The sequence below is a fragment of the Phlebotomus papatasi genome, chromosome 3 (assembly GCF_024763615.1).
Source record: "Phlebotomus papatasi isolate M1 chromosome 3, Ppap_2.1, whole genome shotgun sequence".
Taxonomy (NCBI): Eukaryota; Metazoa; Arthropoda; class Insecta; order Diptera; family Psychodidae; genus Phlebotomus; species Phlebotomus papatasi.
In genome coordinates, this window is record NC_077224.1 from 4,724,575 (window position 1) to 4,740,049 (window position 15,475).

Consider the following 15,475-nt stretch of genomic DNA (forward strand, 5'->3'; position numbering starts at 1 on the left):
TTGTGATTGACTTTTAGAGCATATTGTGATTGATTTCATCGCATTTTGGGATTGTTTCTATCCCATTGTGAGATTGAAATGGCTCCAATCACATTTGGTGATTGAATCTATCCCATTATGCGATTGATTTTTCGAAAATATTTCGAATATATTTATCCCACAATGTGATTAATTTTAATACCATAATGCGATCAAATATATCTCATCATGGGGTTGATTTTATCGCATTTTCAGATTGATTCTATCGCATTATGGGATTGTTTTTATCGCATAATGGAATTGTTTTTATCCCATTTTGGGATTGTTTTTATCGCATTATGGGATTTTTTTTATTCCAAAATGCTATTGAATCTATCCCAAAATGTGATTGATTTTATCACATCGTGAGATTGATTCTACCGCATTATAGGATTGTTTTTATCGCATTATGGGTTTGTTTTTGTCCCACTTTGGGATTGTTTTTTTCGCATTGTGGGATTGAATCTATACCACAATGCGATTATTTTTATCGCATTTTGGGATTGTTTTCATCGCATTTTGGGTTACTTTTTATCGCATTATGGGATTGTTTTTATCCCACAATGTGATTGAATCTATCCCACAATACGATTATTTTTATCGCATTTTGGGATTGTTTTATCACATTATGGGAGGCTCTTAAACCTGTTACGCATTGTTCTCCAATTCCGCACCCCTAATGAGCTAGCGTCCTGGTCCCTGCCGTCCGTCCATCGGAGGCTAGGTCGGCCGATAGGGCGGAAGCATAGAGTCCGCTTCTAAAGACTTTCCAGGCTGGGCCGTCCTCATCCTTGCGAACCAGATGACCAGCCCACCGGAGCCTATTGAGGCGTATTTGCTTCACGATAGCTACATCTCGGTAGCGATCATACACCTCATGGTTGTATAGGTTCCGAAGTCATCCCTCCTCACATATATGGGCCTAAAATCTGTCGTAGATTTCTACATTGATGGCCCAAAATCCAAAGATATTTTTTTAATAGAAAGCTATTTAGTCTTGTAGATATTCAGAAAAAAAAAGAATCTTTTGGGTCACCGGTAATCCACTATGGGGCTTTAAAGATTAAAAGAAAACCAGTGCACATGATTTTAATATATGGATTCTATTCGATATACATTTAAAAATCTTTGAATTTCTTTGAATATAAAACTTTAATGTAATTTTATTATGTAATAAAATTTACAAATTTATTGCAACTTTGACTGCTTAAGCGTTAAGGGGTAACCACATTATTATACTAACGATGGTTCTTTAGAACATTCGGTGTCATATAGCCCAACTCTGTAGCTTTTTGAACGAGAACCACAAGCGAATCCAAAACCTAATGCATTATAAAGAAGAATATTGTTGAAATATTTTAACATCTAGTTTTAGACAAATCAAGCTTACTTCTTCGGCATTAGGTTGAATTTCTTCAGGAGGTGCCAAGGCACCATAGTATTCGCCTGTTGCAGTATTCATATTACGGAATTCGTAAGTAAAACCAGGAATGCCTAGGGCATAATGAACCCAGTCTGCTGATATTCCTGTTGTAGGATAGATCGTTGAGTAAACTGGTCCATAGGTATAGTTCGTTCCATGACGAGCATGTAGTGCATTTACAGTAGCTGTAGCAATTTCCATCTGAATTATTCAATTAAAACAATCATTTTTATAACTATCTTGAAATATTTCCGCAATTTTACTCACAAACTGAGGGTAGTAAGGTGATGGATTGTTAGTATGACCCCATGGGAAAAGCAGCATGTTAGCAGCAGAGTGGAAGCCAATGTAGAAATTCAAATTATCTGCCAGGCTCAAAATATATTCAGAAAGAGATTTGGTTTCAATTTCCGAAAACGCCTCTGGTCCTGCAAAAGTCCCATCGCACATATTGGCTGATGAACCTATTCCACCTTTCTCCCAGTATACGTCCCAGTTCCTGTTAGGATCTACTCCATTGCAAATCAGTCCTTGTTGTGATCTGGTCTTCCTCCACATTCGGTACACATTCCTTGTGTATTCATAGCCATCAACATTGATGATCGGAAAGATGTACCAATTAATGTTGTCAGCTAAATTCTTGATTTCTGGTTCTGCAGTTGTTGCTGTGAGGAGTTTGTTGATAATCCATGTTGTTGAACCAGATGTGATCCATTCATTTGCATGAATTTGTGATTCAATGAAAATTCCAGGATTTTGTCCAGGATTTCGGTTGATATTTACACCAAGAATATTTCTTCCTTCGTAGGTTGTTCCACCTTGGATAACAGTCACTTCGTTATAAAGTTCTTCCAGAGAGTACATCCATGCGTTTATTGTGTCAATGCTGTGATAATCATCCCAACCGAATTCATCATCATTTTCCACTGCTCTGTTAGGCCTTTCTTTGTCGACGAGTTCTTGTAGATTGTTGATCATCAACTCTTTATTCATTTTGGTGTTCGTAATCATACTATCGAATTCCGATTGAAGAAATGGTGGGACCACCATGTCCACTTCTTGTCCGATATGTCGAGGTTCATCGAAGTATTCATAACTATTTGGACCGGTTTTCAAACTTCTTAATACATCCAGTTGTTCTTGTGCTTCAATTCGTACTCTAAACACTTTGAACTGATCAAAACGATATGGTTCAGCACTGGTAAGCGCAAGAACTACAAGGAGTATAAAACAAGACTTCATCTTACTCGGAGTACAGTCCCTTGCGAACTGGTTTATCCGACTGGAACACAACAACTTTATATAATGTGTTAATCACGATGGTCAAATTTCTCTGAAAGATTGTGGATTGTTAGATAATTTATAGTACCGCTGATATTGACTTTCCTTGATAAGTATTTATTGACTCTTCATTTTCATTAATTCAATCACCTTTAGATAATACCAATGTGCAGTGAATGTTGTGTTGGAATATGTTCAGTTAGTTTTATTTGATGAAAATTTAGGCATAGATCATGGCCTAGGCTTGGATTTATTCCTTACTAGTTGCAGATAGTAAAGAACAAATCGTCGGTTGGCTCAGCAACTGTTCTAAGTGCATCTGCTTTGTGTCTGCATTCGTTGCAAACGCCGCGCAGTGATGCGTTCCTTACAACGAATGCTGACATAAAGCAAGTACAGTTAGCACTGTTGCTGAGCCAACGGAGCCAACCGATGAAATTCAAATTCAGGTCATAGATCTTCATGAATGTTGTATTTCGCAGTCAGTTTATTAATCACAATGTAGCGGACCGACATTGATGTAAACTCAAAAGACAAATCCGGTAATCTTTGGATGGGAGGAGGATCACCTCAGAATAAAAATTTTCTTTTCTTCCCATCTTTTCAAGGGGGAGATATTAGGGGGGAAATGTGTACACCACTTCCAGACACTTCCACAATTTGTATGGATGAGCCCTTTACACTTCCAGCATTTCAGTAGACTCCCGAAAATGCTGCAATACTTCCAGCACTTCTTGCACTCCCATGCACTTCTCATACTTCGGAATCAATAACATATTTAGTAATTATGAAAAATCTAATTAGGAAAACGATATTTTAATATTTATTATTATCTGTGTTTTACGACCAACAGATTTTCTTTCTATGGATTTTCTAAGACATTAGTAGAGCTATTTTTGGAAAAGAAAGTCTCTAAAAAAATGTATTGTTGTTTCTAATTTATTGAAACTGTTTTGGAGAGTCTTTCTAGTTTTAGACAGCTTTCAAGGGATCCATATTTTTGCGTACTACAATTTATTTTATAGAGATTCAAGCTAATGATAGTCTGAAGGGTCAATATCAGAAAAATATTCTAGGTTTTGGAAAGTTTTCCATTGCAACTTCTGACATTTTTGCAACGTCTATTGTTCGACGCATGATTTAGTGTTGTCGCCTTATCTTGAAGGTTTCTGCTCTTTCTTTCGTCCAAAATCGGACGTTTTTCATTAAATAAGCCCATTGAATCTAATGAATTAATTACAGTGCTTATTTGATGGCATAGGAATGGGAGTAGCCCAAATAATTTCCCTGGAATTCCATAAAATTTGCATCGACACTGCCTATTTTTTCCAAGACATTTTCTGCTGTTGTTGTATTAGATCATTTCTCAACATTTGCCACAAATCGATCCAGAAAAGTTCTTTATCGCAACATATCTATCAGGAGGGCAATCGCTACCACTACATAGTATCTTGTACTTTGGATTTTATTCTTTCTTGTGCGCCGAGTTAGATTTACTTCTTGGAAGAAATTGTTGGTTTAATGAACAGTCTTATTCTAGTAGCATTGGACTCTAACATTATTTATTTGCCTATCGTTCATCAATCAGAGATCACACACCTGTTTTTCGATACAAGGCTCCAGCTAAACGTTTTAACCTTGATATTGCAACATTTGACCGATCCACCAGATTACACAAGAGGAGACATGATCAAGACGGCCAAGACCAAATACATACCTCGCAAGAGCGTTAAATGCTCTATTCAACATTTTTAAAGAAGTTTTGTCAGTTGCAAAAAAAAGTTCCGCTCCGTACATGAAATGTGGAACGAGCAAAGCTCTCACCAAAAGTAGGCGAGTCTCAGTAGGGGTAAAGGACTGGAGTCGACGCAAAGTCCGAAGACCATAATAAACCTTCCTACACACCTCAGAGAAATGATTACTCCACGTGAGAGTATCATTGAATATAACTCCAAGATTCTTCACACAATCAGTGAAAGAAATCACCTCATCCAGCAGAACAATAGGAGGTACAGTAGGGCACCGAAAACGACTATGAATGATAATAGCCTGCGACTTTTTAGGGTTTAACACTAGACCATTATCAGATGACCATCCAGATATACTGTCGTTCGAATTAAAAATCTGAGCTAAAAGTAGGGTATAGTCTGCAAAATTCGGAATTAGATAGAGAAGACTTTTTTTTCGGATACTTCCACTTCCAAAGACTTCCAAACACTTCATTTTCAGCTGTACACCGTTTCCGACCCTAATATCTCCCCCTTGCATCTTCTTTTCTTTGCGTAGAGCACCAAAAGATCTGGGAAGAAAAGAAAATTTTTATTCTGGGCTGAACCTACTCTCAACCGATGAGCACCGGACTTGTTCTTTCAGTCCATTAACAAATTTGTTTAAAGTATTTTTCATAATTTCTATATTAGGTAGTTTCAATAGAATTTATGAATGTCTAAGCGTATGTAACACTTGAACGGGAAATTGATGGTATCTGGTCGGAAGGTTTAAAAGATCCATCTCTCTCATAAACTCCCAAAGGATGACATGCGATTTCATTATTGAGTTATTTCTGTGTAATTAAGATTTAATCAGAATGTTGCAACTAGGTTTTCAAAATGTTTGAAGGCCTTCTATAGATTTAATTGGAATACCGGATAAGTTTATTAGTCGTGTCGAGGCCCAAAATCAAATCTCCTGTTTCTCATGAAGCAGGGGTCAACAGACAAATACGCAAGTGGGGGGGCGGTGTGGATCACCTCACAGTCACCGTATAAGTGATAGTTATTAGAGATAGAGTATTCAGAAACCGGGAGATTTAAAAAACTCTTTCATCGTGATAACGTCTTAACTTATACCATTATCTTCATACCTTAAATACCTAAGGAATAGACAACAGATAGTAGAATACTGATCATTTTGTTTAATTTGTATTTGTTCAATGGTTTCTTTTACATAAGGTGAAGATATAGTTTGTCAATCATTTTATAGAAGCATGCATGAGTCCTTCAAAGCGTCATGTAACCCAAATCTTCACATTTCCCAAGTAGAGCGACTAATGATTGCAAGACTTCAATAGCGTTAGGAATAATTTGATCAGCCGGGAGAATAAATCCATAACGTCCTGTATCACGAACTTCATAGGTGTATCCGACTTTTATACCAGCCGCTCCGTAGCTCCAATCAACGCTAGTTCCAGTACAGATATAGAGATCGAATGAACTCTGAACTGTATAGTCCGAGTCATAAGACTCTTTTAGTTTACTACTTGCTGCAAATCCTATTTCTCGGAGATCATCATAATTATCGGCTGGGTCTTCTGTATAGGACCAGGGATACAAAATCCACTGACCGTATGAATGGAAGTTCCTATGTAATTTACGAAATATATTTAAATTTTACTGATATTACATCTACTAATGGATGACTTACAAATAAACTTTGATGTGGTCAACGTGCTGAAGGACAAAGTCAGCCAATTGTCTGGTTTCTGGTTCTGAGAATGCTTGAGGTCCGGCGTATGTCTCTGAACAAACGTCATTGCTTGCACCAGGGCCTGATCCATCTACAATATAATGTCAAAAATTGATAAAGATGATTAATTCAACAAGAGGCTCTTATATTACCTTGCCATTGGTGACCCCAATTTCGGTTTGGATCAACTCCTCTACAGATTAAACCATTGCGGGATCGTGTCTTTCTCCACATTCGATTATTCTCATGAGAAAATCTGAATCCATCAGGATTGACATTGGGAAAGATGTACCAGTCGTAACTTTCAGCAATATTTCGGATAGCAGGATCAGTTGATGTTAGGAATTCATTCAGGATATACGTGACTGAGGCAGATGTAATCCATTCTCTAGGAATCATGGAGTTTAGCTTGAATTAAGTTTGAGTAGAAGATCTTTAGATATTTACCTAGCATGAGTATTTGATTCAATGAAGACCGCAGAATTTCCTTCCTAAAATTATATGAATTGCGTTTAAGGAAAGGTCTTTAAATGAATCCTAAAAAATATGTATTACGCGATAAGATAGTAGAACTCCTCTAATTGGTAGTCCTTCGAAACTGTTTCCTGCATCGATAGGTGTTAGGACGGTGCTGTATTGTTCCAGCATCAAGTCCAACCAAGCGTAGATCTCCTCAAGGGTATGATACTGTGTCCATCCAAATTCACCATCTCTGGCTCTAAATTTTGGCTGTTCGTTGTCAATGAGCCTTTAACCAAAGTGATAGAACCAGTTTAGAGAATGTACGAATTCCAAAGATCAATATCCTTACTCCTGAACGTTTTCAACTTTCAATGCCGTATTAAACCGATACGTTGTCATAACTTCTTCAAATTCCGCAGACTTATGTGGGGGCACCATAATGTCTACAGATCGACCAATTTTAGTAGGACTAGTCCAGAAGTCATAGCCTGATGAAGACATCCTTTCCAAATCAAGCAATACTTTTATTTGATCTTCACTGTCTACACCAACCGTAAACACTCGGTAGTTATCGAAACGAGCCTTCTCACAACTCACAATGGTCGCGAGAATGCAAATGAATATTAGCACAACACCGTTTTTTCCCATTTTGCCGTATCCGTTTCTTGCCTGAACTGAGTTAAGTAAACAATATGACTTAGTCTTTTATACTTTATTTTGCCAACTACTATCTTTCGTATCAAGTGTATCACATCTTAGATTACAGCGTATCATAATTCTTCTATTCTCATTCTGCATCAATTGAAAGATTACTTGTTGAGTGTTCAAGTTGTTTTGGGTATGTGAAAATTGGGGGGTTTGATTGCCATTTAATTACACCTGAAGAATGTTTGATTATGGTATCATAAATTTCTTCTGAACGGATAACGTCAAACGGAAATGTTATGAAAGAGTGTAATAAATTCTAGTAAATATTAGTCATCTACATGTATCCCAATTCTCGTGCTCTACCAACCAATGCTCCCAAGGAGTCCAACACCTGAAAAAAAAGGATTTTCAATTAAATTTTGGTTTTGATTTCAATTAGATTTTTGCAACTACCTCTTCGGCATTTGGTTGAATCTGATCTGGTGGTGCTACAAATGAGTATCTTTCGCCAGTATCAGGATTCCTACCGCGGAATTCGTAAGTGAAACCAGGAATTCCGAGAGCGTAGTACGCCCAGTCAGAAGATGTACCCGTTGTAGGATAGATGGTAGTATACGTAGGTCCGTAGGTATACGGAGTTCCATGGCGTGCAGTTAGGGTTGTTACAGCAATGTCCAACATACTCATCTACAATGACAGCATAACATAGAAACACATTCTACTGTACTTTAAATTAGTTGAACTTACATAATCATCATGTTCTTCAATAAATTCCGTTGTATGGCCCCATGGCATAAGAATCATTTGAGCTGCAGAATGGAAAGCTAGGTAAATATTCAAGTTATCCCTGATGCTCAAAACATATTCGGCAAGTGATCGTGTTTCGACTTCTGAAAAGACTTCTGGTCCAGCATATGTGATCTCACACATATTGGCAGATGAACCAATTCCTCCCTTTTCCCAGTATGAATCCCAATTCCTGTTGGGATCGACGCCAACACAAATGAAGCCCTGTTGTGATCTTGTCTTCCTCCAGAGTCTGTAATGCTCTCTGGTGTATTCGTAACCATCAACATTGAGTACGGGTACGATGTACCAGTTCACATTATCAGCCAAATCCTTAATTGCAGGTTCAGCATCTGTTGCTGTAAGCAATTTGTTAATGATCCAGGTTGTTGAAGATGATGTAATCCACTCTCGTGCATGAATGTTTGATTCAATAAAGATCCCTGGATTTTGTCCAGGATTTCGATTGATATTTACACCAAGAATATCTCGTCCTTCGTAACTTGTTCCAACCCTGAATATAGTAACTTCATCATAGAGCTCTTCCAACTGATACAACCATTCATAAATGGTATTGACATCATAATAATCATCCCATCCAAAATCTTCAGCAGCTCGAGATGCCATCTTCTGGGGTCTCTCATTATCAATCAACTTCTGTAGATTAGGAATGATCATTTCGACTTTCATCTCCTTCCCTGTTACAAGTGATTCAAAGTCATCTTGATAACTTGGTGGTACAATTAAATCAACTTCCTGTCCACTTCGCATTGGTTCATCGATGAATTCATAGTGATGAGGTCCAGTTTGGAGATCCTTTAGTGCCAACAACTGATCATCATTTTCCACTTTAACTGTATACACTCGGTAGTTGTCGAACTTGAATGGCTCAGCTTTCACCAGAGCCAGAACTAAAACTATCACTACTGCTGATTTCAGATACATCTTTATCTAAGCTATTTTTAAGATGAACTAGTGGAATTACAGAGACGATGAGCTTTTTATACCGCAATTCACATTATCTTTGACATATTATCTTATGGTTAAGTAGCGTCGATTAATTGCTCGCAATAAATTGACTCACTTGTATTTATTGTTTACAAATTGATACAAAATCTTCCTAGATAATCGCATTTTAACTGTATATCCGAAAAGAATTAAGAGTTAGTGTAAGGAGGAAATGCTTATTCGTTCTAACAAGTCTTCAAAAGTTTCATTGCCAATTGACATTAAAATTGGTTAAAAAGATAACGTCAAAAGTCCAAGAATTCTTAAATATATTTCAGCTGGGATTCTTCACAATGTTTCCAATCTTAGCATTGTGATCCGAAACGAAATTCGACAACGACAGATCGGGTCCATACTTTGTAATTTACTTTTGAGTAAATTTTTCGACACTCATAAGGATCACAAATACGATACCTGTTACAAACCGATTTTTCCGGCGGGTTCTTGGTAGTACGAATGCTAAAAGCTAAAGAGTGATTCTTAATCACTTCTTTTTTAAAAGTAATTCTTAAATTCTAATTGTCCTAGTTTAATTATCTCGGGTGATTCGGAAAGGTTTTGCGAAATCCTGGTACAATTGTTCCAGCTACCAAAACTTAACAAGAATACCGAAAGTTGCGCTAAGGCCGAAAATTCTATTTTCGAAATTCTGATATTGAATATTTCGAAATTACCATTTTCGATTTAGCCCCTCCATATGTCATATCATTGTCAATAAATGAATACCGCGACTGTAAAACGAGGCGTTTTAGGGTCGAAAATGTTCAACCACCCAATTCTCGGCTTCTCCAAAATTATACGACTTTATCTCAACCATGCCAAGTATCATCAATCGGGAAAAACAATATTCCGGAAGCGGATAGGTCTGGAGAATAAAAGGACAATAGTAGTACATCGCAGTTCAGCATTTTTATGGTGTCCAGTATGACAATCCTAATTCTGTAATATGACAATGTCGTATGACAAATTTTAGTGGCAAATTCAGGAGCAGGACAACATTAAAGGCCAGTGAGAAACGAATGGGCATTGTAAGAAGCTCCATGACTGATACAAATCGAATTTTTGATTAGTTTATTCGCATGTACCGCATACAAAATTTTGCATTTGTCACATGACATTGTCATAGTGTTACAGAATTAATCTACTGAACCATGGAAGTGAAATGGATCAGAATTTGACTCATTTTACTCTTTTTTTGGACAATTTAATAATCCACATTCATCAGATATTGCCAGAAACGATGTTCATAGACAGTTTCATTCAATTTGTCCTTCTTTTAATTCAATTTAAAAAAAATTGTTTGTAGTGCATGATTTTCCATTGGTCCTACCTAAAGCAGAGCATTGACTTCTCTCCTAAGTAATTAGGGCAAGCTGATGATTTTAACGTTTTGTCAGGTGAAAAATACGACATAGTAGAAATGTTTTAGTTTTTAATAGAAATGTGTAAGTCTCTTAGGAAAACTAAAAGAAATTCACATTATTCGAAGGCATATGCTCATATGAACGTTCGAAGGGAGAGCACTTTCCCCTAGATGGCTTATTGCTCTAATTTCTTATTAATCGCGTTTCTTTTTTAGAATAATTTAACTTAGAATTTATTTATTAAACTTAAATGACCTATTAGGTTCTCAAAAAGCAATAAAATTGCTCGATATTTAAGATTTTGACTGATTTTGATTTTTGATTCTTTTCCTCAAGTTAAAGTGCTAAAATAAGTAATGTAGCTTTTGGTCAAAAATTCAATATCTTTGTTATTAGGAAAAAATGAGAAGTGATATTCATATTCATTTGTAAAATTGCTCGCACTGAATTTTCAACAAAGCAATTTTAACTCAAATCATATTCAAAATTTAACGTATTTAGTGTTAAAATCTTCCAAAAAAACAAATATTTAGATAAAACTAATTATTCATCAAATATTGGAACAAAAATCCATAATTTTAATCAATTTATTTTTAGTTTCCAATTTTATCCTCAATGTGTCCAAATTTAGAAGTTGTTCAAAATTATGAGCCTTTCCCCTATATCAAATCATTATAGAAACTAGTAAATTTTAAAATATTATTGCATTAAGTACTTTCAGTGAATTATCACAATTATTTGTTTCTTTAAAAAGCATTTCTAAGTTAACTTAAATTCTCTTAACCCTTTAAGGACGATTGGGTCACCGATGACCCAAAAGTTAAATTTTTTCTACGGCCTTCCAAAGTTGTGATTTGCTCTAAAAAGTCAGAAAAAGTGATTTTTCTAAGCTCTGATTTTTGAGCATTTCGTTCTTTTATATGGTTTCCCTCAAGAATTGTTTCAAAATTGATGAATTTTGTTCCAACTTCCAACGTGTCGAGGGTAATTTCTTTCAAAAATTTTTGATGGAAATTACCTTGAATTAGATATGATTTTTGAAGGAAATTGCCTTCACATTATGGCCTCTACACATTGGGAGCAATTTTTGTCAAAAATTGCTTTTTTGCAGGAAATTCCCTGCAGCGTTGTAGAGGGAAACGTCAAATTTCTGTCAAAAACGCAATTTTTGACGAAAATTGCTCCCAATGTGTAGACACCTTTAGACAAATTTTCTTCTAAAACCCATCTTTTTGTCAAATTTTTTTGATGCAGGCTTCTTGAAGCTCATTTTTGACAGAAATTTCTCAAAATGTATAGACATCTTTAGCCGTAATATTTTGATCAATACTTAAGTAAATCTAGATATCAAATCTGTCTTTTTAAATGCTTTAAACTGAGTGAAACTATTTTGGAATGTCAGGCGTTTATGTGATTATTTATGATTAATTTTGCGTTACTTGTTGACCAAATAAATTTGCGGTTTTCACTAAATTTTGAATCTCTGGGTTATATCATGTATATTTAATGTATAGTCCTACGATGTACCTTGTGTATATGGGCATGAAAAAATAAAACAATTCAAAAATTCAAAAAAAAAAATCCAACGCACAATAATTTTTGTTTTGCAAACATGTTTTTGACATTTGAGTGAGAGTGAATGAAAGTGAGATCTAGTCATCTCGCTCTCTCTCTCATATGAAATTTGAAAAACGTTTTACAAACAAAATTTATTGTGCGTTGGGCATTATGATCAGCGTACAATAACTTTTGTTTGTAAACATGTTTTTCAAAATTTTCTATGAGAGTGAGATGACTAGATTTAGATCGCACTCACTCTCATTCAAATGCCAAAAATATGTTTACTAAATAAAAGTTATTGTGCGTTGGGTATAACGTTTATACTATCGAGGATTGTGTTGTTTCATGCGTCTTTGCGGTATTCAAAGCTTTAGGACAAAAAAATCGCACAGTCTCAAAGCTTCAAGTTCTGAATGTACACGTATCATATCTATATAGTATGCAGATGTGTAAAAGCTTTTACCAAAATTCTTGCTATATTATTTAATAAAAGAAAAATAGAGAAAGTAAAATAGTTTTGTGCTGTGGCAAAAGGTATTTGAGTTTGTGTAAATTTAGATCTTTAATTGGCACCTTTAATGTATCCCTGAGGAAGGGTAAATTGGTGTTTAAGGGGGTGAAATTGTAAGAGAAAGTGGAATTCGCATCCCAAACGATATCATCAGTGGAAAATGCGTGCCTATGTGTTTCCCACAGACAAGAAAAACTTTGTCTTACACGCACACACGCATGCGTTTAAATTTACTGGTACCTTCTTCTATGATTCTCAAACTTTATTTTTTCTATTTTTATTTTTTTTTTATAAGTTTATTGAATTGTCTTGGGTTAAAATTGGATGAATGGGTATTTTTGGAAATTGTCGTGATTTTATTTTGAAAATTATATAGTCTTTATGCAGTGGATAGGCTAAGAATACTTTCGGTCACTTTTATTTTCGACATTCTACGGAGTTGCGCCTTTCGTGATTGCGTGCTGCACAGTGGAGTAATAGAGATGGGTGGCCGGGTCGCTAAATCGTTGTTTAGCTCTCAGTCCCGGATTGACTGTTGCTGGGGTGCGACCCGGCTCTCATTTCTGTAGAAAGCTCTTTCAGTGGGTAGTGATTTCTTGTGTATCAAATTCCAACTATATTGAATTAGACTCTTAAAATAAAAGAAATATATAATATCCTTCCGCAAAAAAATTTCATTGGAAAAGCAAAATTAAAAAAAAAATAAAATGTGAAATGTAGTACTGCAATATTAGTGAAAGAAAGGAAAAAAAAAAGAAGAAAAATCCTGTGCAAGAAACTCTGTGTGACAAAATCTCTTATCCCTGTGCTTTGCAGCAAAAATTTATTATTCACTGGATTTATTGCTCCTGGGGAACAAAACAAGATCCGGGAAATTTTTTTTTGGTGGATACGGATAAAATTTAATAAAAAAAAAGTACAAAAGTTTTTGAAATCTGTGTGGGGACGAAGGGGTATTTGCAATATTTCTCCCAAAAAACTTTTGTCATTATCATCATTGCAGAGAGGTGTGAAAATTAATGAAAATTTAATTATTGTACAATGATACAGCAACAGGACTGCGTGAAATGGATGTGGTGGTGTCTATATGAATATTATAGCAATCTGTAACGGTGGGAATAGTTAATATCTATGACAAATTCTCATTGAGGAAAAATTATTGAGTGGTAAGAGCATATATTAATACGATAACTAAACACATCACTTAAATCAATTCCCCTTAGCATTTTCATCTTAAACCATCATTCAAAGTTTTCTTTCTTCTGAGAGGAGAGAGCACACGCCTCTTGTGTCTCATTACGCGACAGATAATATCTTTGAAATGTATCTCAATTTTATACCACATGCGCAAAAGGTAGTTCAATCGCACTTTTTTCTTCTTCTTCTCCCTTTTTTTTTGTTGGTACATTCTGATGGCTGGGCTTATGTTCTTTCTTCAAAATATTTCTAATTTCTTTCCCATTCACTATTTTCTCTTTATTTTTTCTAATATATTTCAAACAATTTCAGCAGTTAATTTCAAAACAATCGACATGTGTTGAAGAATCAATTAATTACACAAAAGAAGAGATAAAACAAAAAATGTGAGGAAAATAATATTGTTTCAGCATTCTTGAAAAATTGGCTTTAAAGCAATTTCTTAGCCATGATTGATGGTGAATCATTTAACAAGGATCGCTCTTACAGATTCTCTTTTTTTTTTTAATTTCCCTTCGACACAGTGAATTTAATCATTGTGCCTGTACTGCAAAGTTTCTTATCTTAAATTTAATTATACACCCCTTCTTCGGGTTCGTGTTTTATTAAAACCCAAGTATACACAGATACAGTGCATATTATAATCTTGATAGAGTCGGAGTTTTGTGAGTTAATCTTTTCACACAAAAAAAAGTGTTGAAAAGCAATTTTAGGTTTTAGCAAGATTTGCTTTTTGCATTTTAATTCTAAATGTGAGATTAGTCAATATTTTTGAATTTAAATTCACAGTATTTTAAATTAAAATTGACTAATTTAATGACAAATTAGACATTTAATCGTTAAATAAATGCTGCAGTATATTGGGCAGTATTTCAGTCAAAATGGTCAGTAAAAAGAAAATTAATAGTGAAATTATTATTCATAAAAGAAAAACAAAAATGAAAGGGGAGGAGGAAAAACTAAAGAGGTTGGGTTCGAGATAATGTCATTTGAGGAGGGGTCATCGAAGACTGGAAGTTGATATCTCTTACCGTTTGAATTTTATATGGGTCAAAACAAGCGCCTGGCGAGTTGGCTTTTTTATATGGAGCTATTTGAAGCCAATTCCCAAATTGATCTCGGACTCAGCTCACAGTGCTCCAAGGAAAAAATTTATTTAAACAAAAATTTAGTATATTTATCCCTCCATACGGAAAGGTGTCTTATAATACGGAAAAACTTCTCACTTTTTAAATATTTAGCATAACGATCATGAGTGCAGAAAAATTCCCATACGCATTTGTATGTGAAAGTAAGAAATTGGCTTCAACTTTAAAGGCCACTCGCCGGGGACTATAGTCCCTGGACTATAGACCCTATAGGGTCAAAATATTGAAAAAGTGCGAAAAACAGTATTTTTAGAATAGAGCTATTACCGTGACTTTTCCAATCCATCACCGATTATGACCGATGCAGTCGGGTTCAGAATTACAAGAGCTTTCAAAAAAGTCCAAATTTAACCAAATCCGTTAAAAATTAGGCCCTCCAGGCTGGTTGACCTTTGACTTTGGAAAAAAAAAACTGAACAATTTTAATTTTTTTCTGACCATTTTAAATCATTTAACCCTTTAAGGACGATTGGAACACCGGTGTCCCATAAAGAAAATAATTTTTCCTGACTACCCAAATTTATTTTTTTCTTATGTTAGTACGTAATTGCAAAGTAGAAGGTTGAAGCAATCTCGGATATTTTTTGCAAGTCTCCAGCTATTT

At 35.3% G+C, this 15,475-nt stretch overlaps 4 protein-coding genes across 10 annotated transcripts in view; 1 reads left to right on the plus strand and 3 right to left on the minus strand.

Moving 5' to 3' along the window:
* Positions 1 to 1,151: 1,151 nt before the first annotated feature.
* LOC129806525 (zinc carboxypeptidase-like) lies at positions 1,152 to 2,706 on the minus strand. Its single transcript, XM_055855169.1, has 3 exons — positions 1,709 to 2,706; positions 1,409 to 1,642; positions 1,152 to 1,340 (listed from the first exon to the last, which is right to left on the minus strand). Exons 1-3 carry the CDS (start codon positions 2,681 to 2,683, stop codon positions 1,257 to 1,259), a joined length of 1,293 nt encoding a protein of 430 aa, XP_055711144.1. The 5' UTR covers positions 2,684 to 2,706; the 3' UTR covers positions 1,152 to 1,256.
* A 2,924-nt stretch (positions 2,707 to 5,630) lies between these two features.
* On the minus strand, positions 5,631 to 7,324 carry LOC129806528 (zinc carboxypeptidase-like). Its single transcript, XM_055855172.1, has 6 exons — positions 6,999 to 7,324; positions 6,743 to 6,935; positions 6,635 to 6,678; positions 6,340 to 6,575; positions 6,146 to 6,278; positions 5,631 to 6,082 (listed from the first exon to the last, which is right to left on the minus strand). Exons 1-6 carry the CDS (start codon positions 7,295 to 7,297, stop codon positions 5,722 to 5,724), a joined length of 1,266 nt encoding a protein of 421 aa, XP_055711147.1. The 5' UTR covers positions 7,298 to 7,324; the 3' UTR covers positions 5,631 to 5,721.
* A 22-nt stretch (positions 7,325 to 7,346) lies between these two features.
* Positions 7,347 to 9,109, minus strand: LOC129806526 (zinc carboxypeptidase-like). The gene is made up of 3 exons (XM_055855170.1): positions 8,045 to 9,109; positions 7,751 to 7,984; positions 7,347 to 7,688 (listed from the first exon to the last, which is right to left on the minus strand). The coding sequence occupies exons 1-3, from the start codon at positions 9,026 to 9,028 to the stop codon at positions 7,632 to 7,634; spliced, it is 1,275 nt and encodes a 424-aa protein (XP_055711145.1). The 5' UTR covers positions 9,029 to 9,109; the 3' UTR covers positions 7,347 to 7,631.
* Positions 9,110 to 12,559: 3,450 nt separating this feature from the next.
* LOC129806533 (inactive dipeptidyl peptidase 10) overlaps positions 12,560 to 15,475 on the plus strand; it is a 95,570-nt gene continuing 92,654 nt past the window's right edge. For all 7 annotated transcript variants that reach the window (XM_055855191.1, XM_055855193.1, XM_055855195.1 and 4 more), the window contains exon 1: positions 12,560 to 13,692. The gene's annotated coding sequence lies outside the window, so the exon portion shown is untranslated. The remainder of the gene's footprint in view (positions 13,693 to 15,475) is intronic.

Excerpts from the sequence above, each read along its gene's own strand:
- LOC129806528 (XM_055855172.1), bottom strand. The coding sequence starts at position 7,297 with ATGGGAAAAAACGGTGTTGTGCTAATATTCATTTGCATTCTCGCGACC. Across the intron at positions 6,936-6,998 it reads AAAGTTGAAAACGTTCAGGA|GCTCATTGACAACGAACAGC; the intron begins GTAAGGATATTG and ends CTTTGGTTAAAG. Across the intron at positions 6,083-6,145 it reads GACCACATCAAAGTTTATTT|GAACTTCCATTCATACGGTC; the intron begins GTAAGTCATCCA and ends TAAATTACATAG.
- LOC129806526 (XM_055855170.1), bottom strand. The coding sequence starts at position 9,028 with ATGTATCTGAAATCAGCAGTAGTGATAGTTTTAGTTCTGGCTCTGGTG. Across the intron at positions 7,985-8,044 it reads TTGAAGAACATGATGATTAT|ATGAGTATGTTGGACATTGC; the intron begins GTAAGTTCAACT and ends CTGTCATTGTAG. Across the intron at positions 7,689-7,750 it reads TTCAACCAAATGCCGAAGAG|GTGTTGGACTCCTTGGGAGC; the intron begins GTAGTTGCAAAA and ends CTTTTTTTTCAG.
- LOC129806525 (XM_055855169.1), bottom strand. The coding sequence starts at position 2,683 with ATGAAGTCTTGTTTTATACTCCTTGTAGTTCTTGCGCTTACCAGTGCT. Across the intron at positions 1,643-1,708 it reads CACCTTACTACCCTCAGTTT|ATGGAAATTGCTACAGCTAC; the intron begins GTGAGTAAAATT and ends TGAATAATTCAG. Across the intron at positions 1,341-1,408 it reads TTCAACCTAATGCCGAAGAA|GTTTTGGATTCGCTTGTGGT; the intron begins GTAAGCTTGATT and ends ATAATGCATTAG.